General features: G+C 40.0%; 8 protein-coding genes and 1 long non-coding RNA gene across 10 annotated transcripts in view; 3 read left to right on the plus strand and 6 right to left on the minus strand.

Moving 5' to 3' along the window:
• LOC130698017 (ATP-dependent RNA helicase DHX33-like) overlaps nucleotides 1-26019 on the plus strand; it is a 139396-nt gene that overhangs the window by 42339 nt on the left and 71038 nt on the right. The window contains exons 2-15 of one of the 2 annotated variants that reach the window (XM_059497061.1): nucleotides 12220-12517; nucleotides 12577-12709; nucleotides 12776-13075; nucleotides 13138-13322; nucleotides 13402-13477; nucleotides 13548-13741; nucleotides 13822-13951; nucleotides 14015-14057; nucleotides 14127-14218; nucleotides 14282-14436; nucleotides 14514-14685; nucleotides 14767-14967; nucleotides 15037-15216; nucleotides 15288-15395. In XM_059497061.1, the coding sequence (XP_059353044.1) occupies nucleotides 12270-12517; nucleotides 12577-12709; nucleotides 12776-13075; nucleotides 13138-13322; nucleotides 13402-13477; nucleotides 13548-13741; nucleotides 13822-13951; nucleotides 14015-14057; nucleotides 14127-14218; nucleotides 14282-14436; nucleotides 14514-14685; nucleotides 14767-14967; nucleotides 15037-15216; nucleotides 15288-15326 (2148 nt within the window). In that variant the 5' untranslated portion in view covers nucleotides 12220-12269 and the 3' untranslated portion in view covers nucleotides 15327-15395. Of the gene's footprint in view, nucleotides 1-12040; nucleotides 12518-12576; nucleotides 12710-12775; nucleotides 13076-13137; nucleotides 13323-13401; nucleotides 13478-13547; nucleotides 13742-13821; nucleotides 13952-14014; nucleotides 14058-14126; nucleotides 14219-14281; nucleotides 14437-14513; nucleotides 14686-14766; nucleotides 14968-15036; nucleotides 15217-15287; nucleotides 15396-26019 lie in introns of those variants that run through there. The other variant, XR_009421843.1, reaches the window with a different exon arrangement.
• Nucleotides 1419-2176, minus strand: LOC130697952 (uncharacterized). The gene is made up of 2 exons (XM_057520744.2): nucleotides 1580-2176; nucleotides 1419-1512 (listed from the first exon to the last, which is right to left on the minus strand). The coding sequence occupies exons 1-2, from the start codon at nucleotides 2110-2112 to the stop codon at nucleotides 1425-1427; spliced, it is 621 nt and encodes a 206-aa protein (XP_057376727.1). The 5' UTR covers nucleotides 2113-2176; the 3' UTR covers nucleotides 1419-1424.
• Nucleotides 4099-4993, minus strand: LOC130698198 (uncharacterized). The gene is made up of 2 exons (XM_057520975.1): nucleotides 4384-4993; nucleotides 4099-4242 (listed from the first exon to the last, which is right to left on the minus strand). The coding sequence occupies exons 1-2, from the start codon at nucleotides 4851-4853 to the stop codon at nucleotides 4104-4106; spliced, it is 609 nt and encodes a 202-aa protein (XP_057376958.1). The 5' UTR covers nucleotides 4854-4993; the 3' UTR covers nucleotides 4099-4103.
• Nucleotides 5102-6020, plus strand: LOC130698199 (uncharacterized). The gene is made up of 4 exons (XR_009421649.1): nucleotides 5102-5160; nucleotides 5242-5404; nucleotides 5489-5724; nucleotides 5830-6020. It is a non-coding gene; the product is annotated as an uncharacterized LOC130698199 (long non-coding RNA).
• LOC130698197 (uncharacterized) lies at nucleotides 9314-10686 on the minus strand. The gene is made up of 2 exons (XM_057520974.2): nucleotides 9673-10686; nucleotides 9314-9610 (listed from the first exon to the last, which is right to left on the minus strand). The coding sequence occupies exons 1-2, from the start codon at nucleotides 10647-10649 to the stop codon at nucleotides 9493-9495; spliced, it is 1095 nt and encodes a 364-aa protein (XP_057376957.1). The 5' UTR covers nucleotides 10650-10686; the 3' UTR covers nucleotides 9314-9492.
• On the plus strand, nucleotides 15919-17767 carry LOC130698015 (uncharacterized). The gene is made up of 4 exons (XM_057520790.2): nucleotides 15919-16464; nucleotides 16529-17384; nucleotides 17471-17612; nucleotides 17680-17767. The coding sequence occupies exons 1-4, from the start codon at nucleotides 16309-16311 to the stop codon at nucleotides 17741-17743; spliced, it is 1218 nt and encodes a 405-aa protein (XP_057376773.1). The 5' UTR covers nucleotides 15919-16308; the 3' UTR covers nucleotides 17744-17767.
• On the minus strand, nucleotides 18337-19843 carry LOC130697927 (alpha-(1,3)-fucosyltransferase C-like). Its single transcript, XM_057520721.2, has one exon. The coding sequence runs from the start codon at nucleotides 19628-19630 to the stop codon at nucleotides 18425-18427; it is 1206 nt and encodes a 401-aa protein (XP_057376704.1). The 5' UTR covers nucleotides 19631-19843; the 3' UTR covers nucleotides 18337-18424.
• On the minus strand, nucleotides 21356-22555 carry LOC130698026 (uncharacterized). The gene is made up of 4 exons (XM_057520805.2): nucleotides 22442-22555; nucleotides 22333-22377; nucleotides 21942-22272; nucleotides 21356-21882 (listed from the first exon to the last, which is right to left on the minus strand). The coding sequence occupies exons 1-4, from the start codon at nucleotides 22538-22540 to the stop codon at nucleotides 21404-21406; spliced, it is 954 nt and encodes a 317-aa protein (XP_057376788.1). The 5' UTR covers nucleotides 22541-22555; the 3' UTR covers nucleotides 21356-21403.
• Nucleotides 23054-24940, minus strand: LOC130698024 (contactin-associated protein-like 5). The gene is made up of 5 exons (XM_059497067.1): nucleotides 24404-24940; nucleotides 24176-24339; nucleotides 23910-24111; nucleotides 23602-23847; nucleotides 23054-23532 (listed from the first exon to the last, which is right to left on the minus strand). The coding sequence occupies exons 1-5, from the start codon at nucleotides 24741-24743 to the stop codon at nucleotides 23069-23071; spliced, it is 1416 nt and encodes a 471-aa protein (XP_059353050.1). The 5' UTR covers nucleotides 24744-24940; the 3' UTR covers nucleotides 23054-23068.

The following is a 26019-nucleotide window of genomic DNA, read 5'->3' on the forward strand; positions in this document are numbered from 1 at the left end:
TGGGATTCTCGTACCGCTATGTTGCATACAGGTAAACATCGACGATGAACTTTAGGTATTTTACCTCTGAAAATAAATAACTACGAGAGCCATCAGGAAAAATTGAGCAGGTAAAAAAGAAAATCACAAATGTACCGTTAAAAACGTTTATTTATTTTATTTTTTGTTTCCGTTTCCTAGCACCGAAATGAAAAGTGTCTCGTGTTATTGGTGTTGTTGCGTGTGTCGAGCGTAAGATACGCGCATGCCCACCCACGTTTAACGGTTCGTTGCATACCGTCAGCGACACCCACCCGAGGTCGGACCCAGTGTGTACGATTATCAACACTAAGTAGAAAAACGAGAGACGGACGCTAGAACATTTGTAACAGGTGCGTGATTACTTGGCCATTACTACCTCCCTCCCCCTTTTTTTTTTTTTTTTTTTTATCTATTTCTTTATTCCTTTTTTTGCGAAATGCCCTCTAGCATTTTGGCAGCAGCGCAAATGAAGGTTAACGGTGTTTTTCCTGCTTTGTTTTTACTGTTTTAAAGATAAGTGTTTCTTTTTACTAGGTCCTCTCGCTGGCTGACTTTTATTTGAACAAAGGGCAGAAAATATGGTTTTTAGCTAAATGATAGCCCCAAGCGCGATGCTAGGTCAACTCAAAATTACCGTTGCCAATTTCTTGCGCAAAAATCTGTAGGTTGATCAACCGCCCGGTTCTTGGGAATTTCTTAATCAAAAAAGGAAGGTTTACGTCATCGTCCCGGATGTTACGGCAAGGGTTTATTGACATTGCAGCTAAACGCAATTGGCACCAATCACAAAAGAAAAAGAAACGGTTCTGCGTGAAGGATATGAGTAACAGTTTTCACATTTTTTTGCTAATAGTATTTTTATACCTGGTAATTTTCATTTTTAGGCTGGACCAATTTGACGTGTCTCATACCCTAAAGCGTGAAAAAACGGAGGGGGGGGTGGAGGTTTCTAGTGCCTATGTAATCAGTCGCTCTATTCAGGAGGAACGAACTCGCTACCAACCAGACAGTTGTCCCCTTTTCTTTCTTTTTTGTTCTATGTGACGTGCTGTGTGTGTAGTTAACATTCAATTGTCGGCTTCCTTTTATTCTTGGCTGACCGACAGAACGCATTTTCCCAGCGTGACCACTCTATTTCTTTTAACCGAATAATTTTCTTTCTTTCTTTTTTTTACAGAATTACCTTCCAAAATTGTGAAAATAATTTCGGTTACACCTTTTGATCTGTCGAAAAAATCGATTTATTGTTGGTACCGGAAAAGGGAACATCCTGCAACTGTGGTTTGTATAATCTTCCATATTTAAATATATATATATATATATATAGTAACAATAATAATATTAATAACAATTATTTGAAATGGGAATGTCTTCCCGTTCAAAATTAACAAATAATTTTTCTTTTACAGTGATGATGCCTCAATTTCGACGGCCCGTTTGACGACGTAGGGCGCCAAGCGAGCTTTCTTGGTAGGTTGTACAGCAGCCGAACTACAAAGGTATATTTTAAACCAATTATTTTTAAATTTAAAAAAATGATGGAAAATTGGATTCTCACGTTGACACTGCAGATGGAGTGACGGCTGATTTCTCCACCACTTTACTGCTGGAAGAAGATGAGGCAGCCTTTGATGATGGACTCGCCGTGGAACAAACTCCTGTTGTGTGGGTCATGGTGACATGCTCAGTTTTGAATTGAGTCATTTTGACGGTTTCGAAAACAGTTTCAGTCGTCATTTCGACGACAGTTTCGATACTGGTGACTCGTTCCAGGCTCGGAATGGTGGAGAACACTGTCATCACTTCAGTGACGAATTGCGTCTGGAGGACAGGTTCAGCCTGTACCTGTTGGATGCTATTCAAAGATTCTTGCAACTGCTGAGGATCGACGAAAGAAGACGAAGTGTCAGATTGTCCTTGAATGGAAGCCTCTGCCTGGACACCTGGTCTAGTTGGCCTTCTGAAGATACTGAAGAATTGTCCGATAGGTGCGAAAAAGGTTTGAATGAAACTAGGCCTGTTACCAGTACCCTGTGACTCGATCTGACCAATCATGGCACAGCAAACCAATACGATAACGGCCAATTTCATTTTTTTTTTTTATTTTGCAGATTTTTACGCACAAATTTAAAAAAAGGGAAGGAATGGCAAGATGGATGGCTGTGTTTGAAGAAAGTCGAAGAACAGCTAGGCAACTGGAAGAACAAACTTGGAATGAATGCCGGTAGACATCTTGCCAGCCCCTTTTATACGCATCCTTCAAGTCCATGTCCATACAGGTGGCTATTTTGTTCGGTGCGCGTGTGGTGTGAGGCGCGGCCTTTCGTGAAAAAAAAAAATATGGCCGGCAGACTTTTTTGCTTTCAACTCTTTTTTTTTTTTTCTTGGACTGATACCAAAAAGAAAATCAATGTGGACGACAGAAAATAAGAATTAAAAAAAAAGAGGTCGAGTAGCTTTGGGTGGTTGGCCATACGGTAACACAGTGTGTGGAACAATTTTCTTTTTATACTAACAAGTTTGTTTTCTTTTCACCTACTTGGAGAGAGAACAAAACACAATTGGTGAAAATGGAATACGGAAGTGAATTTCTCCGCCCATGGAAAAGTGTGGTCAAAACGAAGGAGATTAGACGTGCTGCGGTGTAATATTAGAGGGCTACCTCCTCAGTAGGTCATGTCACCTCCATTGGGATTAACAGGACATGTCCAAATGAAGTAAGAATTATTTTTTTTTTTTTCCTTTAAAATGCTTACCTGTTAACATATACTCTCTGTGTCGCTATAGAATGGAACGTAGCAGTGATCAGACGACCTCCGTTATCTCCATAAAGTCTTTGCGTTCGTTGGTTGGCGATCCGCGCCATTTGAGGAACAGGTACGCTTGCCTACATTAGTGTCAATCACCGGTCGCTTGTCCAAAAATGTCCTTTTTATTTTCTGCAGCACGAAAACATTACCTACATTTTGTTGTTACTGGCTGTGCAAAGAAAAGCTCGTTTGCAACGATTAGATGATCAGGTTGTTTCTTTTAGTACCATCATCTACGTTCTGCTGATTTATAGCTTGCAGTGCAAAGGAGATATAAAGGTTACTAGGTTAGAGCTTTCTAATAATTTTTTTTTTTTTTTTTTTTGACATGTTTGCGCAATCACTGACCGTTTTCAAGTTGCAGAGAAGAATAGGAAATGATTTGGTACTCAACATTGTTGCCAATAAAAACAGAAATTCCGAACAACGGGTCACAGCTCCAATGGCCTCCCTGCATGATGAATGGTGTAACTAGCCTATTTTACTAGCCCTAGTGCTCTTAATATCGTGAATTGAGGTTTTTTCGGGTTTTTTTCTTTTCGACAGGACACGCCACTAGCGATTTTTTTTGGACGTGAGAATACGATTGCGGGGAAACCCTTCGATAGTTTGGATGTCCCGCCCCGATTCCCGAATTTCGCCACCGTCGCCAAACAGTTCGAATTTGAATCGACAGATGGAGATGCGCGAGCGTGATTATTATGAATAAGGAAAAAAAGGAAAAGGTAAATAAAAAAGGATAACAGAAACGGCTCCCACCTTTTCCCGGTGCTCACCGCACGACGTGCATATGTACCGCTTATTTTTCTTGACCGACCAGTGGGCAGGTGGTCAAATCCGTTGGGAAAAATGAAAATGTTTCCGCCTGAAAGAGCAAACAGTCAAACCCGGGTCTATTTTTTTTTAGTCATTAAAAACAATTTTCAACAGATATTTAAATAACGTACAAAAAAAGAATCTAACAAGTTAAAAAAAAAAAAAAAAAAAGAATTTGAAAATTTACAGTTTTTTCAATTTAAACTGAATTTTTCGAAACGTTTTGTTAAGAATAATATTTATAATTATGCTGAGGGGATAAATTATTTGTTAATTTGATGATAAGATGATGGGGGAGGACTGCAATGAAGATGCACGTTGAAAATATATATCTACTATAATTTGTCTGAACTACCAAAGTGCATCTCTTTTTCAAGTCCTTAAAATCTATGATAGTTTACGAATGAACCAATAATTGTTTTTCCTTTGTTTTTTTTTTTTTTTTTGTTTGTTTGTTTAGAATGACGGTTGGTCCTCCTGAAGCGTTTCCTCAAATTCACCCTCGGGCTGTTCTTCTCCTTCAATAGACGATTCAATGTCAGCATGCCGTCCTCTGATGATGTACGGACCTTCCGGAATAACCGAGTGCTCCATCCTATTTAAAACAAAAATGTCCAAAAAAAAAAACATTGGACAAATAGCCACAAGCAAACACACAACACAATTGGTAACAACAAAAAAAAATCAAAAATAAATGATCAACTAAATTAATGGGATAATTTTTAAAAAAACTCACGCAGCTTGTCCGGAACGTTTCATAATCTCTTCAATCCGGTTGGGAATCTCTTTCCAGTTGATTCTCCTCAATCCGATGTCTTGGACGGGGCAAGACGTGACGACCTGCGTGGCTGTGGCCGTCATTTTTCGTGTCAGCGTTGAAGTAGCAATCAGCCGCTCGGTGATTGTCTCGGTGACTGTGAAGAATTCCGACATGGTAGACGTGACCATCATCTCGGATGTCTCCGTCTCCGTCTCGGTCATTGTCATGGTGATCGTTTTGACCGAAGGCTCAGCCGATGAACTCCATTGGTTGATTGAAAGACTGGAGCTGCTGCTGCTGCTGTTCGGTCTCGAATTGCTGGGTCTGCTGGCCCGGCGGAACAGCGTGAAGAAATTGCTGAAGAAGTTGTTTGACTGGGCATTGCTCTGCTGCACGACAATGGCGCAGATAATCACAAAGAACATGGACAACGTGCACTTGTTCATCTTGGATTTTGCTGTGGCTGGAAAAATGTTTTTCACAAAGAAAATTGTTGTCACGACGTCGAAAAGGAAAACGTGAATGGCGTCGTCGGGATTGGACAAAAAGAGGAGAGACAGAGCCACTCTGACCGGCTGATCAACACCAAATGGACTTGGTTGAGTAGCCGCACTCGGATCTTATCTTTATATCTCGTATACGTTGGGCTCTTACAAAGAGAGAAATAGGCGTCACCCTACCTTCTACACATACACACACACGCACATGTACACCCCACCGGTGTGTGGGTACCAGCCCGGATGCTTATAAGGTGTTGTTTTTAATTTGCTACTCTATTACTTACTGCTACTTGCTACTATACGCGTACAATTTCTCTCCACCAATCTTTTTTAGGTGTGTAGAGAGTTTCGCTCATCTTTTACCCACCAAAATTGAAAGAAAAGAAGAAAGGCCATCTGCGAATAGCGATCTGGGATGCGGAACCCAAAAATGGTGGTGACGGTGGTGGTGGCGGTGGTAATAGCCGAGTTGGCGGATGACAAACACAACATTGAGAGTGCGCTGCCGCAACACTATACGAATAGAAATTTTTATTTTATTTTATTTTTTTTTTTTTTCCTTTCTGCGGTTTTTCTTTCAGATGATTCCCGTTATACATCTTCCATCGCAGTGGAGAGAGGGTGTTTTTCTATAGAGAGAGAGGGAGGACCTCAATTGTCAGAGGCTGCACAGTATTTTTAATCATCCCCGGAATAACTCGTGAATTTCTCAGCATCATTCATAATGAAAAGAAGAAAGAGGCTGTTCCCTTATGCTCCTATGTGATGATTTTTTTTTTTAGCCAAAATGAGAGGAATGGATCATGTCGTGTTGCTTGTAAGTATAGACGCAGACATTCTATAGGCCCGCTGTGTAGTATATGTTTTCATCCTCGGTCTACTGCATTATTAGGTTATCTTATTATTATTATTTTTGTTTTAGATGGGCATGGGAAACCTAGTGATCTTCTTTTTCCTATGAGAGATATTGATAGCCTCTATATTTTATTTTTCAATTAAATATCAATCAGCCCATCGAGTGGGAAATTCAATTGCGGCAATGCGGGCCCGGGCCGTAATATTCATAACGCCCAGCTAGTTAGTGGACTAAATCCGGATGGACGCATCTAGGCTACGCATCAACTAGTGGTATTTGATTATGAAACATTTTCATGACCTCTTATGCTTACTCGTGAGAGTCTGTTAAACTAACCTGAACGTTTTTCTTTTTCAGGACAGGATTTAATGGAATTAACCTTATTCTATTTTCCTCTTCTTGAATTATTTGCAACACGAAGAGGCTTATCGTGTTAGAAAAAAAAACATGGAGAACTGAAGGGCTTTTGTGTACGATTTTTTTTTCCCAGCTTCACAGACAGTCGACACATTTTGGTGTAATCCTTTTTGGACCTTTTGTGTCGATGATGACAGCCACTAAACGACAAGGCGAATTTACAACCAACCGCAAACTTTTTTTTTTTTTTTTTTTTTTTTGCTGCTGCTGCTATCAGTAGGAGGTTTAGTGCCGAGTGTCCCCCTCGTTCGCAACACAAAATGAGGTTATTCCAAAGAGAAATTGTATTTCTTTTTCTTCAACTTCTTTTAAACGATGTTTCTTTTTCATATTTTTTTTTTTTTTTTTTTTTTTTTAGATAAAACAGCAGACGGTTCGGACATCAAAATTCATTAGGCCGGTAAAGAACATTTTTTAAAATTTTAATTTGATTAAGCGTTTACTTTAATTGGAATTATCTAAGATGATGCCCCCCCCCCCCTTTTAATTACCGCTGAGATTAGGAAAATGAACGGGACGTCCCGTTTCTGTAATCAGAATAGCAGTTTGTGTGGAAAGGGGGGGGGATTTAAAAGATAATGATGTTATTGGGAATATTAATCCGGGTAGTTAAAAAAGAGGCTCCGATAGATGCAAATACCGTTTCTTTTTTAATCGAAAGTGATATTGCTGGGATTCGTACTGTGAACGAAAAAAAACAAAAAGCTTTTCACCGGGAAGTTTTTTTTTTAAAGCTGAGACGAAACACGACGCTGGCCGGAATACTCAGTACGTAGTTACTGTTATTGTCCATTTTTACAAGTGTGTATTATTGGTTAATTCCTATCCTGAAACAAATGGCCGGCAATCTTTAACGTTTATCTAACGGGACGGTCTCATATTAAAGCGCGGGCACACGCCCTCCACACGGCTCGCCTGTCTAATTTAGCTGCCGGACACAACAGTTTTTTTGTTTTTTTTTTAAGAAAAATGTATGGAAAGATTAAGAAACCTTTTCTTTTTTGTTCTCGCCGAGTCACTCATGTATTTAAACGGTGCGAATATTAATAATTGTTTGATTGTTTTCCGATTTAACGTCACCCTGTTTCATTTCGGCTTTGTATTTTACAGTCTATAATTCAAAAATCCTTAGCCCCGTAAATTAAAGTGAAAAGCTTTTTGTTGTTGGCTTGGGTTGAATTGGAATGATCGATTTATGCGGATTAATTCTAGCAATAATGGCGATTAATTTTCGTGGGGAAAATTCAAAATAGATCGATTTTCCCGCCACACGTTTGATTTACGCATCTGACCACCGTCGCCAACCTATTTACATTTGAATCGATTAAAATAGTTTATGCCACTTCTTTATTTCGCCCAACAAAAAAAAAAAAAACAATTGGCTGTAGAATCAAAAGTGAAAAATACGTTGCGGTTGATGTTAGCCCCCTTTAAATAATCAGGGCGAGTTTTGCACCCGTCTATTTGGTTAACCTACATTTTTTTTTTTTTTTAGTCCTGCCACGTTGTATTCGCCTTAGTATTTATTGAACCGAAACTGAATTAACCGTCGTGTTCTTTGTGAAATCGGGAACAAGGCAATAAGCATCGCACTTCATTTCCATTTTTAGCATCTTTTCTCCTCAAAAAAAAATAGGACGAAAAAAAAAAAGCCAACGCTTGTTAGTTAAAATCATAATGCGTGTGCCACATCATCCATGACCAACAACTGTCATCGGTGAAAGTTGAATGTAACTAACGTCTGTTAATCGCCTTCGATCTACGAACGAATAGCGCACGTATTGTGTGTGTGTGTGTGTGTGTGTGTTCTGGCGTACTGTACATTTATTGGTTGTTACGTATATCAACATTAATTAAAAGTGTGTTGTGTGACGCTCCGGGGACCACATGCTGTTTGGAATTTGATGTTAGTTACTAGAAAGAAAATGGGGAAGGTCGTTCAACCTTTTCTTTTTCGCTGGACTTTTGCTGGGCTGTTGTATTCACCCGGGAAATGGACAAGGCGCTCTCTTCTTTTTACGAGACGGGCCGTTGAACGCTCAGATTTTTTTCGCCTTACGTCCGCTAGGAGTAAATCATTGTTTAATAATGGTCATCTTTGTCCTCCATCTTTTTTTTTTCACGCTTAAAAAAATAAAAATATATCGGCCAAGTCGTTCAGTCACGGTTGGGTCGTCTAGACGATCGTGAGATTTTTCTCTTTTTTTTTTTTTTTTGGAAAGAAATGTGTTTTAAAATATTCCCCAATTTTCCAATCTATTTGTCTCTCACACGAAATGTTAGGAATCGAAAATTATATTCAGATGTATCTGCTGACGTAAATAACGCGCTTATTGTGTGAACGGCCTATTTTACACGGACCGGGTTTCATTCAAAAGATGTGATGTCAACGTATTTTTAGAATGACCGCCTACTGAAATTTTTACGTGCCCGTTTCGAGTGGGAAATTTCATTTAAGTTTAATTACGTTTCAAAAAAAAAAAAAACTACTCATCGACGTGTGCGTTCAAAAATGAATTTCCTAACGGTCATTAACGTTCCTAACTATTTGACGTTTGTTGACAGGAAATACGTCATTTTCTAACTTTTTAAATACCTTTCGTTAAGGAAAAGAATAATTGCTCTCTCTTATTATGTTGACTGCTGCTGCTGCATGTTACTAATATACTGATCGTTCTTTTCTTTTTAAAAATTTACAGTTACATTCCGCGGAAGCTTTGGACCCTTCGTCCCTTTACCCTCGACCGGTGATAGATCCCATCGACAACAGGTTCGTTGCATTTGAAATATTGCCCTCCGGTTGTATTTATCAATGCCCCACAACGTACCATCTCGTTTTCGGAATGCTGGGAATCTGAAACGAAAAAAAAAAAAAGAATATTTTTGTTTTTGAATTTGAGTCATGGAATTGATTTCCATGACCGCGATAAGGCCATCATGCACCGGCGATTTCCCGCGCTTCAATTCCAATTGATTATAGGCATATTGTAGACCTATACCTATGGTACGCAATGTTACATTAAGGCTGTGGGCATGGTCAGATTTTTTTAATGTGGTTAACATTTTTTTGAGGGCAGATGGTCAGTAAGCCAATGGGGAAAATGAATTTCTTTTGCGCAACGCTCAAACTTGATCGTTTTTGTTTTTGATATATTTGAGTTTTTAAATAATTGAAATGATTTAAATACGTTTGAGGCCGTGCAATATCGGTTTTTTTAAAGTTAACCATTGCAATGTCTTGAGATGTACACTGGTTAATTGTGTGAATGGATTTAAGTTAAATATTGCTAGTGAGGAAAGAGAAACATGCGACTATGAGGCCATTTTGATCATTGGAGAGCGTTTGCTCTGCTGTTCCATGAAGGACGATTCAATGTCGATGGAACGTTTTATGATGTAGGGCACGAGCGTTACGGCCGATGGTGTCAATCTATCACATCACAAATAATCAGCAATCTGAGTAATTAAATGTCACAATCTTAAATGACTTACTCTTCTTGTTTCAGATGAACGTCTTCAACATTCCGACGACGTTTGATGGAAGGAACAAGTTCTGGAACGGCAGTTTCGGTTGGAGCAGCAGCCAAAACAGTTTCGGCGGGCAGTGTGATGGTGCTGGACACGGTGACCGTGCTGATCTCGACGGGCAGAGTCATCGTGCTGGACACAGTCATCGTACTGATCTCAACGGGCAGAGTAACTGTCATCGTTTCAACAGGTAGGGTCACTACAACAGTTTCAACTGGCAATGTAATTGAAACTGTCTCAGCTGGCAACGTCGTCGTGCTGGACAACGTGATCGTCTCGACGGGCAGCGTAGTCGTCAACGTTTCCGTCACGGCCGGCAAAGAGACGGACGAGATCTCGGTAGAACGAACGATTTCCGTGAAAGACTCTGTGACTGTCATCGTCGACATGATCGTTTCCGTTTCGCGGATCACTTCCGTCATCGTGATTGGAACTTCGTTGATCGTGATCGATGTGGTGGATACCTCCGTCACGACGACCGTCGTGGGCTCGATCTCCACCGTCTCTGTGGCTATTTCGATTTCTTTGACGATAGATGTCACTAGCTCCGTCATGGTCGCTGTCACCGTGTCGGTCAGGGCGGGCATCGTCACCATCACCGTCTCTCTTGCTAACTCGGTTAGCGTCGATCTCACCGTCTCCACGTTGTACTCGGTGAACGTGATGGGAGCGACGGAGACGGACAAGATTTCCGTCGTCGTTATCGTTTCCATCATCGTCATCGTTTCCGTCAATGTAGATATGGACGTCTCGATAGAATGGACGGTAGGAACGTCGGCCGGCGATGATTTCGTTGTCACCGACGATTGAAGTCGATTGACGCGCTGGAAATTACTCAAATTGCTGAAGAAATTGAAGAAGTTCGTGAAAATGTTTTGCGCTTCGCTGGAATGATCCAAAATCAAGGCACTGGCCAGCACGACGATGAACAAGAGTTTCATTTTTGAAAATGTTTGTCTTTGAACCGGTCCAACTTGTCTACGAGCAAACCATAAACTGATGCGATTTTCAAGTGGGAGCTCCTGTCATATATGCGTAGGATATTCCCCCCCCCCCCCTACCTTCTACCCTTGGCAGCAGAAAAGAAAAAAAAAAAAAAGCAGAGGGTAAAATGAACCGAAAAAAAGCAACTCGTCATCGCTCTCGGTCAAATGGGCGGAACAGGTGCCTGGCGGTGGTGGGCCATCGCTCAACAGAAATGTATTTTACCTGCGGCGAAGCAATACGTCAGGTTAGTTGCAAATTATTCAAAGCTTTTTTTTTTCCTATTCGTTGTATAGTGGTATTACCTCTACACGTACACGTGTGCGTAGCTGTTACGTCACATAATGAGGCAATTGAGAAATGAAAAACAGACGCTTACCGGATGCTTAGTTCCGACAGGTTGCGTTTGTGCTGTGCAAAACGATGGTCTAGAACACCAACGATAAACAGATGTTTTTTTTGTTTTGTTTTGTTTTTAAGGAGTTTTAAAGAAAGACGTGAATAATTACGAAGAGGTTAGAAAAACAAAGCAGCAGGAAGACGAGAACAGAAATGCTTATAGAGTCATCAACTGTGTTGGACGTGCACATAACGGTCTCGTCCATTACCATGTACAAAAGGGATGGATCCGCTTTCGTCAGTTTTCAAGTCCCGTTTTTTTTTTTCTTCTCTTGTAAGTAGAAATTCAGAAACATCATATGTACACATCAGCGTGTCCTTTCCGTTCGAATTCTAATAAGCGGTTCAGTTGTAGATAAACTTGTTTTTTTTTTTTTAGGAGGGGTTGAAATGTGCGTAATCTACCGTCTGCTGCGTTTGGATGAAATGGAACACGACGACATGGGCTTTTCATCTGTCGGCATATGCGTTAAAAACTTTTTCACAGTTGTCGAGATGATCATCGTCAATCTTTTGCAGCCGCCGTTAGTATGGGGGGGGATATCTGTGTTGTACATTATGCTATGCCGTTTATATCAGGGCCAGACGCGGAGGAACAACGGTTTATATCCACTGATAATAACATCTTTTAGAAGCAAATTTATAGCCCCAATTTTTAACGATAAAAAAAAAAAAAACGCACCTGGAGATAGTTGCAGTCGTTCACAAGTGGGTTTTGGAATGCTGACAGTAGTTACGTTTTCAAAAGGGACACGAAAAACCGCAATTGTAATGCTTGAATAGTTAAACGGGTATCCCGTCCGTGTCAGATTTGCTAGTGCTAATTGAGTGGTTTTTTTTTTTTTTTTTTTTTTACAAGGCACGATTTACTGAATCGAAAAAGCAAGTGTTGGGATTTTAATTTGACATCTGGCAATGCTGAAATACCATACGGAGCTTTCATTAGCAGACGAATTCACTTGATAGTCACGTTTGTCTACAAGTAATAGCTATGTACGTGTCAAATCCAACAAGTTTCCATCTTTCCCATAACCTCGTTTAGATAGCTGACTAATTTCTAACTCATTACATCATGATTTGCTGACACGTTGGCCTGTTAAAAATTTTTTTGCGTTGGAAACCGAATAGTTCTTGTTGTAAATTTTTTGTTCAGTAGCTCGCGCGGCCCACACTTTGACATGAGAATGACAGATTCTTCATCGCAAAATAATAACGATAGTGCTAACGGTTCTCATGGCAAGCGTACTGCTCAGAGTAGTGGAAGCTCCGGAGCCTCTTTCCCAAAAATAGTGAAGTTTAATGGTAATGTCCAAAGAACCCCAGGCCGAGATTCAGATGCTACCAAAAGACCTGCACCAGCACATTACTCCAGAGAGGATTTACTAGCCCAGAAACAAGCTTTACCAATTTATGCAGTTAGACAGAGGTAATGGTTAACTAAGTTCAAAATGTGAATTTCATTTAATTCTATTATTTTCTACAAAGATTATTGGAAGAACTCAGGAAACACCAAACATTAATCATTATTGGAGAAACCGGGAGTGGGAAAACAACCCAGATCCCTCAGTTGATTTTTACTCATGGCATGACAGAAAATGGAACTATTGCAGTCACACAGGTAATCCAGTTTTGTTATTTGATTGAATAAATTACCAAAGTATGTGAATTACATGAATACTTACAGCCTAGGAGGGTTGCTGCCATTACCCTAGCCACACGAGTGGCACAGGAAATGGGTGCTCAACTGGGCACAACAGTTGGCTACACTGTGCGCTTTGAAGATGTGTCGAACTTCAAGACCAAAGTGAAATTCTTGACTGATGGTATGTTACTTCGAGAAGCCATGTTGGATCCCTTACTGAAGAGATATAGTGTCATCATCCTGGATGAGGCCCATGAAAGGACCATTCACACAGATGTGTTGTTCAGTGTTGTGAAAACAGCCCAAAAAAAGCGATCTGAACAGGGAAACAATCGATTAAAAGTCAGTTAAGATTTTATTTTATTTAACTTTTCTTTTTCTTAATTACATGTTTATCTTTTTAGATTGTTATTATGTCTGCTACGATGGATGTTGATCATTTCAGTCTGTACTTTAACAAAGCTTCCGTAGTGTACCTAGAGGGACGGCAATTCCCTATCCAAGTTTTTCATGCCAAACAAATTCAGGAAGACTATCTTTTTAGTTCATTGGTGACACTCTTTCAAATCCACAAAGACGCTCCTGCCGAGTAAGAAAACTATTCGCATGCAAATTATAGAAATACTAAATCATTTTCGATATAACGTTTTCCACTTTATTATGTGCAGTCATCACATTCTCATCTTCTTAACGGGTCAAGAAGAAATCGAAGCGTTCGCCAAAAGCGCCCGCACAATAGCTAAAGTATGCGCAGTTCAACAGTTTGATTATTGTAATGAAACTACATTTCTTTAAATCTTCATATTGTATTTAGGATCTTCAAGGCAAGTATGCCAATTTAAAGGTGTGCCCACTTTTTGCCAATTTGCCTCAAGCTCAGCAAATGGAGGCCTTTAGCAATCCGCCACCTAACACGAGGAAAGTGGTACTGAGTACAAATATTGCGGAAACATCCGTTACAATCGACGGTATACGCTATGTTATCGATTGTGGTCGTGTCAAAGCCAGGTGATACTCAATAGAATAACGTTTTATTCATTTAAATATAATATTAACAATGTGTACATATTTTTTAAAACTTGAAATAGAACTCATATGCCCGCAACAGGCATGGATGTCCTTAGGATACAAAAAATTGCTCAGGCCCAGGCTTGGCAAAGAGCTGGGCGAGCAGGCAGACAAGCTGCCGGCTTTTGCTACCGTGCCTATACATTAAACGTAAATGAATAGAAAATTCAAGTTTCTTGTTATGATTCTAATCTTCTTGGTTTGTCCAATCAGGAATTTGAGAAAATGGCGCCCAATCCAGTACCTGAAATTCAACGTAAGATTTCTAACTAGAAAATAACATAAATATTTACAGTCGATTACTTTCTTTTTTTTAAAATTCTAGGCTGCAGTTTGACCACGGTTGTGCTTCAGTTACTCGCCTTGGGCGTTCAAGATCCACTGCACTTTGATTTCATGGATAAACCTCCAACTGAAGTGAGAACGATTGATTTTGAACACGAGTTTGATTTGTGTAAACTGAAATTCTCAATTTCACAGCTAATTGAAGGCGCCATGAAAGAACTTTTCATGCTGGGCGGCATTCAGTCGACAGAGAAACCCGTGTTGACAGAAGTAGGCCAACAGATGGCGGCTTTCCCGCTCGATCCGCGCTTCACTAAACTCATCTTAGCATCTAAAGATCTCGGATGCACGTGAGTTTTGCGCTTGATTGACTTCTTATTCGATCGATTCAATCAAATCAACCGGTTGTGGTTGTCTGTCGACGCAGGGAGGAAATTGTGAGCATTGTAGCGCTGCTATCGGCCGATTCGATCATGGTGAACGCTACTGCTCAACGGGAGCAGGCCAACAATGTCCGTGCTAAATTCGCGTCTTCCGAAGGTGACCATATGACTCTGCTCAACATTTTCCGCGCTTTTAGAACAGCAAAACAGAACAGAGTAAGTTGAAAAGAAAAACATTGATTGAGAATATTTTCACGCTGTCATGGTGAACATTTTGTTTAATTTGTTGTTACGCAGAATTGGTGTTTCGAAAATTTCGTCAATTACCGCAATTTGATGTACGCCGTTGAAGTGAGGAAACAGTTGGCGGAATTGTGCGAACGGACAAACATCCCCATGAAATCTTGCACACCGTTGACGGAACCTGTCCGTCGCTGTCTCTTGGCCGGCCTTTTCCTCTCAGTCGCTGAATACCAACGCGAAGGACACTATCTCACTGTTCGTAATTTTATCGTTATTGTTTTTATTTATCTACCTGTTCTAATATGAAATTATTGTTGGAAACAGCTTGGATCGCGCCAAACAGTGGCCATTCACCCATCGTCCGTCCTTTTCCACACGAAACCCTCTTGCATTGTATTCACCGAGCTCATACAGACAGGCAAACGTTATGTGCGTCAAGTGACGCTCATAGATCGGGACTGGATCGAAGAATTACCCAAAGAGACTCTTCTACAGCTGCGCCAAGTATGACATTGTTGATGAAATCATGTTTTTCTTAATTACATTTCAATTTCGCTGTTTGGCTTATAATTTAGACATTTCGAGGGACCGTCAACGGACCGAATCGCAGTTAACGGACGACAACGTTCTTATTATTATGTTCAACCACATCGGCAAAGCCAATACATCCATTATGAATATTACTTTCGGTATATATGTTCATCCTACGTGAATAAGGTTCAATAATCTTCTTTCTTCGATTGGCGGTCTGCGATGCTTCTACCATCTTAGCTTGTGAAGTAAGATCAAATCATCCAAGCATCAAGTTATGTGTTATGGAACGTCTCAGTTTTCCCCTTCGCATCGACCGCAATGCCGACAGGTAAGAAGAACTTCCTCGCGTTGCGTTGGTAGGTAAGTTTGGCGAGGTCTTTGCACCTTTGTATCTCAAACTTGCTTCCGATCGGGCTGGTCCGTCCTTACTATTTTTCAAAAAGCTTCATTGTTTGGTATGTATTTATTCGTTATACATCAACTTGTTATGTTTTATGAGCTAAAAATAATTCGTTACGGATGTTTTTGCCCGTTTCAAACAGTTGGTTGTTTATGGACAACCATACATGTCATGCAAATCGGTAAATAGTGTTTTCAAACATGTTTAGCCAAGCGTTTATGCGTAACGTCTAAAAATAGTAATATTTGTATTACTCTTTTTTTTTTTTTTTTTCATTTAGAAAGTTTAACTGTAAAATGTCCGTGCCAATCAATTTGCTAATTGAGTGTCGGGTGGTTGATATTGGACGATTGCGATTGTCGCGTGAAGTTCTTTTCCCTATAGGATGTTTTAGGCGAACGACGTTTTGCGGTTGTCGTCAGTGAGACCTGTTATGTTTACGCTTGATTTCCCGTTCGTAACCAAAGAGTAGAAGACCAGTCATTACACCCATTAGGAACAGAGCGGTTTCCATAACACCGCAACACCTTTGGGTCCCAAGGAAGGAAGAAAAAAAAAGAAGCCGGAAAAAGGGGAAGATGCAAAGGTAGTACATTTTAGTTATTCTCCGGCTGAACAACTGGCCAGACGTTTAATCCAAACAGTTCTCGTGAAAGAAAAGCATGACTAGTTCTATGAACAAAAAGCAGCTTTCCTGCTTGGTGGCTGGTCTATGTTGCACTACTGCTCTCATTGCTTTCTGCATTTGGGCTGGTATTGGCGGTTTTTTCGAAAGGTTTAACCATCCCGCCGAAAAATTGAATCGCTCGGAAAAAAATGTAAGTTGAATCGTGTTTTTATTATTATCAGTTCGCTATTCATGACAATTATTTTGATGTTCAGGTGACGGAGCCAGTGATGTCAATTAAAGATAGAAGAGGATTCATCTTCAGTAGATCCTCCGATCACCCCGAAACTGTTCGAATCGTCGCTAGTGTTGCTACATCGAAACCGGTTCCTGTCATTCACACCAATTCATCATCGCCACGAGTTCCATTAGCTAAAATTCAGCGTTCGGAAACGATGGCTACGTTAGCAAATGAAGGATCAAGTCAATTGTTCCAACGGCAACAATTCAATCCAACTCCAAAATCCTTTTTTGATCTACCTGATTCGAGGATTTGGGGTCCTGCGTTGGTGCAGCAGAGCCGATCTAATAGCGATGCTGAACGATCTGAGCGTTTTTATCAACCAATGGATGGCACCATCAAAAACTGGGATCATGATTCCTTTAACATGAGCAAGCTTCTCAATACCGTGAGCCGAATATTTGGAGTCAACTTGGAAGAAGAAGATCCCCACGTAAATGCCAACAGGGACGCTATTAGCGCAGATCGCTCATCGTGGGTGACGTTGAGTTATTTGAGCCTCAGCATCTTCCTTCTTCGTCAAATGGATCGTATCCTAAAATTGCAATCTGAGCCGTCAGATCCTTTCCTCATGGAGGAGCGTGGCCGGAGCATGAACAGTGCCCTGGAACCTTGGACGTACAATAGTCTTAACTTGCTTTTCACCGAGCCCAATAACAACACGGACATTGAAGGTGTAATCAACAATGTCGGCGATGAAGATTCGGCCGATGATTACATTTGGGCTGCTCATAATATTTTAAGAGCTTCTAAGGACTTTAGCGGAGAAGGTTTGGACTGCATCTGGTCTGCATACTGCACGGAAATTGATAACAGGGCTTCCCTAGATGGTATTTACATTTTCAAACGACATGAAAATAATAATTTTTTTTTTCAAATTACTAACAAGTAATAAAATGTGGGAATTTATTCGCAGGTGTTACGGGAGCGCTAGCCAGGATGAATGCAGTCGTACTGAAAATGGTGACCGGCTGGCTGAGTCCATCGACCGCCATGATCAAATTGATTCGCTCTCCCTTTGACTGGAATGGAATTGATTGCAACGAATTATTTCCAAAGTAAAACCTCCGTATTGACATTTCTCTTTACTTACATTTAACATCTCTCTTTTGTTTCAAATGGTAGGTGTAAACCAGAAGAGGCCGTAAATTATTTGGTCCGGTTAGCGACTACTACAGTTTCCAATTAAAAAAGGATATTATAACGGTTAAAGGTAATGGGTTTCGCATAATCACGCGAGTCAAGTTTTTTTTTCTTTTTATTTGAATTGTTTAAAAAAAAACTTGTCGGTGTACGGGTTGGTGTTTTGGACCATTCTAATAAATCCTGATTATTAAGTACCCATGGGCACGTCGTGAGTCGTAGCTGCGCGGAATGAGGAAAAACAGGGTTTAATTAGCGCCACTTTACTCGTCTATAATAACCCCGTGTAAACCACAAACGGAAATAGCCAATACGGTGAATGTGCAACGTACCGTAAAAATGTTACTTGGAAAACACACGGGAAAATTTGTAACACTTTTCCGCTCGAACGGTTTTAACAAACGTTACAGTCGTCAAATAGCTGAGCGTATCTTTATGGTTTGACCAATCAGTAGAGGTACTTGGCTCCAGCAAGATCGAAACTAAATGTCAGTTATTGCTAAAATAATTAACACTTCCCAAGCTGGAAAAGGCCCACCTGTTACGACCAAAGGGAATCTTATAACCAAAATTCTACAAAAGTATCCTCGTTAACCATTACGTGCTTACGAATTGAATACCTAGTTCGTGTTGTATCCGATGTGTATTGACTTTGGGGATTATATTTGCATACAGGTGGTAGAGTTTGAACATAACATCAAAATTCAGTGACATCCGAGCTCTTCGTTTAAGATATCCAACTTGAATCGAATGTTTTGCAAGCGTTTTTATCGTCCCATTGAAACGTTAAATCCTGGTAAGATTGAAATTCCCGATCTTGTTGTTCGTGTAACTTTTGGCATAAATCACAGAAACCGTGACGCGACATGTTACCCACGCTAAATTCTATGTCATAGTACTCTTTCCACCAGAAGTAGTCGTTATAAAGAGTGTCATTTTCGTCAAGTAATTTGAGATAAGCAGCCAATTCTTGCGGTTTGAAAGTTCCGGCGTCGATGTAAGAATGGGGCGGTGCATGTTTAGTGTAATCTGCTCCACCGTATACTACAGGAACGATGTTGTGACCCATTATCTTGAAAAATTTTTCCGTCACATAGTCTGTACATAAAGAATTCTCAAAAGATAAATAGAATTTATATGTAGACTCGAGCATGCCGTAACACTGTGGATCGGAATGATGCAATATGTCACGAGCACAAGACAAGTTACCACATTGGCCATATGTGTCGACGTCAATGTATTTGCTAAGCTCTTTGACGTACGTTTCTCGTTGGTTGTGTGTCTTGCAATGGGAAACCATCCAGGCTGCGGTTTTTGTTTTATTCCGCCACGATTTTGGTGGCATACTATTACGGAATATTTCTCTTCTACGGTTAATCTCTTCTGCTGTACGAGGAGCTGCCTCTTTAGGAATGATCCGGCCGTATAGCAAAGGAATATCGGCATCAGTTCTGTATGTCATGGTCCAGTTGAAAAAGTTGGCCAGTTGGGTCATGTTGTAATAAGGCTTCAGGGCTGGAGGAGATTCTTGAGTGAAAAACACGAGACGCTGTCTTTTGCTGCGCTTGTTTCCAAATTCAGGCATCTTTAATTGATCAGGGGCCGTGAATTCATCGTTGAAAACGACGATGATCGCGTCGTAGTAGGATAGGGGTTGTAACGATCGATTGTCGGTGATTTGGCACCGACTGTAGGTACAATTTTGGTTGATGAAGCTGTTGTTACCCATACCGAAGACTCGTATCTCTTTTCGGTTAGATCCGTTCCATACCAAAATAGTTTTTATTTCATTTCGTTGATGGGGATGAACATCCTGATCCACTTTTCTCGACAAAGCTCGGAATGGGAAATTAAACAGCACCAGAACAACGAGTGTCGTAAGCAAAAACAAAAATTTAAACGTTGAAATTGTTTTCTTTACAAAGAACCACATTGGCTTACCGTTCACCTGCTACAAACTATGGCACAATCGCTTAGCCTGCCCGGTAAGGACTAAAAAGTGAAATTTTCTGGTGCATGTAGCCGCAGAATATCTAAAGGTGCACGTGTAACAAGCTCCTCCCTCGTGTTTGATACCACAACAGGCTGATTCACGCCAGTGTAGCGTAAAGGAGTCATCGCCCCGTGTTTCCATTAATCGTCATGTACCGAATGTCTCGTTCTTGATGACACCATGTGTTAGAGTGCCCGCCATCTGCCTTTCTTTGGTGTCGCAATGGCTTTCTCTAACACTTGCCATATGGTTCGTATTTGTGTTTGAGATTTGGTATATTGAGACCTTAAAAAATCGGGCAACAACTTAAACTGTTCTCCGATAAATGGTAAATTTATTTAACGGTTTCTAATATTGTAGAAAAATGAATTATTGGGAGATTGGATTTAATAATTAATTTAAACCACATTTGTGCATTGGAATCTCAAAATGGCATTGTTGCATTGTTCGTGGGCAATGTCACTGGCGGAACTATTGCGAAAAACCGCCAAAATTGTTAACAGAACGAAAGGAGCTACAGGAGGAGTGAAAAGGAGCAAAGTGTGTCCGATTTTCTAGCAAATATAAGTGTGAGTTCCTTGTTCTATTACTTTTTTCCTATGACGTAATTTCTATATTTTAACGTAGTATTCCCCTAAACTCAATTCCCTTTCTAACAAGTTGTATTTTGTTTGAGTATGGTAATGAGTACTGTGAGTATACAGTTGAATCACTATCAAAGTCCGTGCTCACATAATGTAGAAGCAACATCAATTAATATAAGATTTCTTGTTTGCGTACAGATATGACAATATTGCTGGTTAATGGGTGGAAAGGCTATGAAACGAAATATGGTGATCGAAGTTACCAACTATGATGTAAGTATTCATCAATATTTGAGCAGAATATAGATGGTAGAAATTAACATTTCTTTAATGATTGCAAGCAGATGTTGTTGGTATTTGTCTATCTTTCAATTCCACTTGAAACCACTGTGGAGTTGGAGGAATTGTAATGGATACGAACGAGGTACAGTAAATGCTATGTGCCAAACACCTTTGGTTTGGCTTGATTGAATTGCAATTGTGCCATGCTGCATTATTCTACAGAGCATAAGCTCTTCACTACTGGTTCAAACAGTTAGGGGTCCTGACCAACAGAGGGCAATAGATTTTGGAAAAATTGCAAAAGGCTTCATTGTGAGCTGTGTGGTGCCACATGCCTTTAAAATACTGCTGAAATGTACTTTGATGGCATGAAACTGCTGCTATAGAATGTGCATGGTGACTAGAGAACGACGTTTTCAGAGAATTTTATTGTAAATTTTCTTTAAATTCATGTTCAACTAGTCAGAATACAGATAGAGAACCAGCAAGGTATCTAATAGATTTTTACTTTTTACTTTTAGTGTAATTGGTTGCAGTCATCGACTACTTCAAGCTCCTCATTTTGAAGAGTCAGTTTCCTTCTTGTACCGCAAAATCGTGCCCAAAATTGACGTAGAATCTGCAGTGCAACCGGAAACACGGACGTCGGGGTAAGCACATAAGTTTCCTCATTCTATTCACGTGTTAACAACGTGCCTTTCTGTGCACCAATGGGGATTTTTTGTTTACCTTGCCGGAAATATCTCCCATCTCATCTCTTTAGATCAGCCACTGTTTAACTTTAAAACGACTAAAGATTGCGGTCATCTTTAAGTGTATTTCCAAAACACAGGTTCACAAAGCCTGATCACAAAAGTGATTGGGAAAGGTCTTCTTCTATCAGCCAACCAGTAAAATAGGTGTAGTGATTAGCTAAATATACTCGCGATGACAGGAGTCGAATTTGAAGCCAGATTTGATCACCCTTATTCAAAGATACCGTCGACTGGAGGGAAAATGGACAGTCATGGTGGTTGACACTGTCGATGTTAGCTTCTTCGACATAGCTCGCGCCAATCAGGGCACCATTCAAATAAAGACCAACTGAGAATTCCAGTAAGGTTGAGGACGCGGGGAAGGCCGCCACTGCAGAAAAGGAGAAGAAATAAATTCCCGTTCGGGGTGCCGTGAATTTTCCTGTAGCTTCGTTCATTCCTCCTCCTACGTTCACCCTTGCAGATTCGTACGTAATCGATACGTTCACAGTTGGCAGATGACTATTCCTATTTACATAGAAATAGACTGGGGCCGTTTTGACATCAACGTAACCGATCCATTTTTGGAAACCTAATACGAGATATACAATGAGATTTGTTTTGCTCTTTTCTTTAACTAATATCGATTACTTGTTTCAAAAGATTGTTTTGAGAAATCGCAGAAAACAGTTTCAACATATTTCGATCCCATAATGGAATACAATCCGTTTGAAGTGTGTCCATTAGCTCTCAAGTCTAAACATGACGTCGGCATACGAGTTCCCTGTCTCAGATCGGCATCTGCGTTTCGAACTAATGCGCTGTTGGTTTCGGAATTCTCTAAAATAGGCTGATTGTTGGTTGATTCTTGATTTTTTATTGACGGAATCACGGATTCTTGCCGTTGAACTTGAACTTCTAGTTCAGTTATCCTTGCCTCAAGTAGCGCAATTTTTGCTATCAAGGGTTTCGTTATTTTGTTCTAACAGTTAGAGCAAAATAACAATGCGATCCAGATTAAAGTATAATAGAAAAAGCTTACTATTTGCTGCATTAGAACATCGCTTGTCTCTTTTGATTTTGCGTCCTAAAATTGAGAATAAAGAACGCGTTTAAATTTGATGTAAAAAAATTTTCAAAAAAAAACTTACGTCGAGTTCTTTAGGTAGTTGTTCCCCCAAAGTAAAAGTGGTGAGGGTCTGCCAGGTCATCAGTATGACAACGAAACGGAACGCTGAGAAGTGCGTCATTTTCAAAATCGTAGATAGTATGAATCATTTTCCTTGTAAACCCGCAATTTATACCTTGCCGAAGGAATGACTACCATTAGTTATTTCCTTTCAAATTCATTGTTTATTTTCTGTCCGCAGTTGTTGCGGTCGTTCCACACTTGTTGAGTCAGTTCTACGTCTTTCAAAGTTGTGATAAACACAGTTGTTTGTCAATATCTCTAGTGGTTTCAGTATTTTCACAGTTGGACATTTCATAAAAGAAACCTTTTCCTATCTCAACCATGAACGCGAAAGTTGGGAGATTCCAAACGTCCTTTGAATGACATTGAATTTTTTTTAGCACGCATAAGTTTTTAGAGTTCCGCGTTGTTTTGCCGGTCGCTATCGTGCGCCATACTCTGGAACCTCCAAAATTTCACTCGATTTTCTCTCATAAAAAGTAAAAACAACTGAAAGTACAAATCCGCAAAATCGATTTCTATTTTATTCATTCCCAATATTTGCCACTGCCGCCCAGTCGTAACCAAACTATTGCCCAATGTGTTATTATTTGATATCGATTTCTTCCTGTAATGACCAACCGGTAAAATGGGTCAAATGGGTCCCATCGTCGTATAGATAAATCAGATTGCGTTCGTCAATCTGCACCCAAACACGATCTCCCTTTTGCAGATAAAGCGTCGATTGGAGAGAGAAAGTACTAATGCCTTGACTCTGTGTCAAACGTACTTCCGCTCTTCCGATTCGATAGTTGTTCATCATTAGCGATATTTGCATGTTGCCGTTGGAAGAATAACTCATATAACCAACCCCGGATAGGGAAAAGAAGTATGTTCCAGTTGCAGGTGCTGTGAATATTCCTATTTCTCCGTTCATGGCATATCCGGTATTAAGCTGTGTTATTTGGAAGATTATAGGTGTGTGTACGTCTTGGAAAATACTGTTCGTCTGGACGTAAAAGTAGACAGGCGTTGACTGAACATCGATTTTACCTATCGATATCTCAAATCCTGAATCGTTTCGATTGTAAAATTATTGAAAAGATCTTTATACTTAAAGAAAGATTTTTTTTTTTTTACCCGGAACTTCCAAAAGTTTTGTGAAATCGCAGTATACGCTTTCGAGAGAGTTAATTCCTTTCACTAAGTAGAATCCGCTTAACGTGTACCCTAGTATCCGTAGATCCGCGCAGGTGGTCGGCTTTCCATCCACTACCTTCTTTCCAGAACACTCGAATCGTCCCAGCGTGTGTTGGCCAGACCCGGCGTGGGTACGACCAAAGTTTAGGCGTTTAATGGGCAAAATTTTTTTGTCGCTGATTGTACCTTTTAAAAAATAGCAACATTGAAACAAAGCCCTTTAACTTATAGATTGCTTAGAAATTTACCTTCGTCGGTACGTAAATCTGAAACAAGAGAATCGCAATTGCATTTCTTGTTTGCTTCGATGCAATTGCCTGTGATACCACATTCGCATGTGTGGTCATCAGTGGGTTTTCCCGACCAAAAATATTGTGGGTTCTCGTATCGATCGTCCCACCAAGACACTTGTTTCCCTTCGTATTCAAATGGCGCTTCGATGCAATCGTACTGTTAAAATCAGGCAAATTGAACAACTTGGATCTTCCATGAATTTATTTATTGGGAGGATTACCTTGATATATTGATGACATTCCTTGGATAGTTCGGCCAAAATCGCCATTTGCTTGTCACTCGCTGAATAGTGGATGTCTCTCTTGTAACATCCGGGAGCCAGACAATTTTCTGCTTCGATATTCGTTTCACTGTCGTGCTTGACGGCTGTCGTTACAGCATAACCTAATTTTTTAAAGCCCAAAGCATGAACTTTTAAAACTTTAATTTTCAATATCTGTTGTCGCACTTTTTGTCATGTCGCAGTAAACTTGAATTGGTTCTTCGGACTCTCCGTTGGCATCTTGGCCATCAGGATCGATGACGTAGTAGCCAGAACTCTGAGAATTATCGTAATTGTAAATTTCTTGGCACGTTCGGTGGTAAATTTGACTTTTGGTATTGTCAATTTCGACTGGATCAGTTGCCATTCTGGAATTGTGATTGTCCTTCCTTAAGAAAGCAATAAGGGATTCTTGTTGTGCAACTTTGGTCTCCAGTTGAAATACCTTTGTTTCCAACTGGGTGACCCTGTATTCGAAACTTTGTTTCAGTTCACCCTTTAGAGCATAAACAAATATTCTGGTCATTTACAAGTAAACGAAAGCTTTTGAAAAGGAAAAAAAAAAAAAAATAACTTGCATAATTGTCAGTCAGTTGTTGCACTTTTTCTTCTATGGAAATGCTAGTGGCCAAACAAAGCACACAAGCTAAAACCAGCACACATAACTGAATTCCAGAATAGCTAGTCATTTTCAATTTTCACTGCATACAAAAAAAATTGTACTAAAACTTTGCATCCAAAATTTTAAAGTGAAACACTTATTCAGAAGCAACATCAACCCAACCTTAAAGTTAAGTTGATGAAATAAGAAAATGGCTTTCTGAGAGAACAAGTTGACTTCGATTGTTCTGTGGGAATTTCTGAATTGTTTGCAAACTTTAAGCATTTTGATTTTTTTTAGATAAAGAGCTATCATGGATACTCATTTATGTGACATTATCTTTTATGGCATGGGGAAAATCGTGTCTTATCAACTGTTAGTCAGAGCTCTTTTAAAAAAAAAAAATTTATTTGCCTTTTACCGATTAAACTTCTATCCATAGCCAGAATGTGCAGCCGCGTCCGTTACGTTTGTCGCGTTCGCGTCAGGAAAATTCTGATAAGGTCTTATTGCGTACTTTGACTGTCAGATGTATCCTTTAATTTTAAATGGTTTTGTTTTATTAGGCAGACCCACCAAGATCGACTTTACGCGTATGGTGATGTTTGATTGGAGCAGCCCAAAGTGGAGCCTAAAGCCCGGTACGTTTGATTTAACATATTCTTTTTTTTTTTTTTGCATCGGCTCGCAAACTTAGAAACATTAATCCTAGTTCGGTATTCGAATAGTGAATGGCTCTTTTTTTTTTATTCATATCGATTTCAAATAGCGCCTTTCGTGGTTTACATTATCTGCAATAGTTAAGCCATTTCTACTTTTGAAAGCTAATTTCAAAAATTGTGGTAGTCGCGTTAAACACGACTTTAAATTGACATCTGTAACTTGATTTCCCATCCCCAACATCAGCATGGGTCTGCATGTCCGCTGATTCTTTCGTTAATTGTCTTGGTGGCACGGTTGAGACCTTCACACTTTGATGGCATTTGAACCCATCGCTTTTCCTAAAACCCGTTCATTTTGTTCAGATCGTATTCGATATTGTTTGAAAACATCATTTTTGAGTTCAAAGCAGATCTCAGAAAACCGTAAATCGATTACCTTTAACTGGACTTTATGTACTGCCCCATCATCTTCAACGTTTAGGTAAAATAAGAGTGCGAAATTCTTGTCTGATATCGTTGACGACGACTGATTGTTTCCG

This window comes from Daphnia carinata, chromosome 9 (genome assembly GCF_022539665.2).
Source record: "Daphnia carinata strain CSIRO-1 chromosome 9, CSIRO_AGI_Dcar_HiC_V3, whole genome shotgun sequence".
Classification (NCBI taxonomy): Eukaryota; Metazoa; Arthropoda; class Branchiopoda; order Diplostraca; family Daphniidae; genus Daphnia; species Daphnia carinata.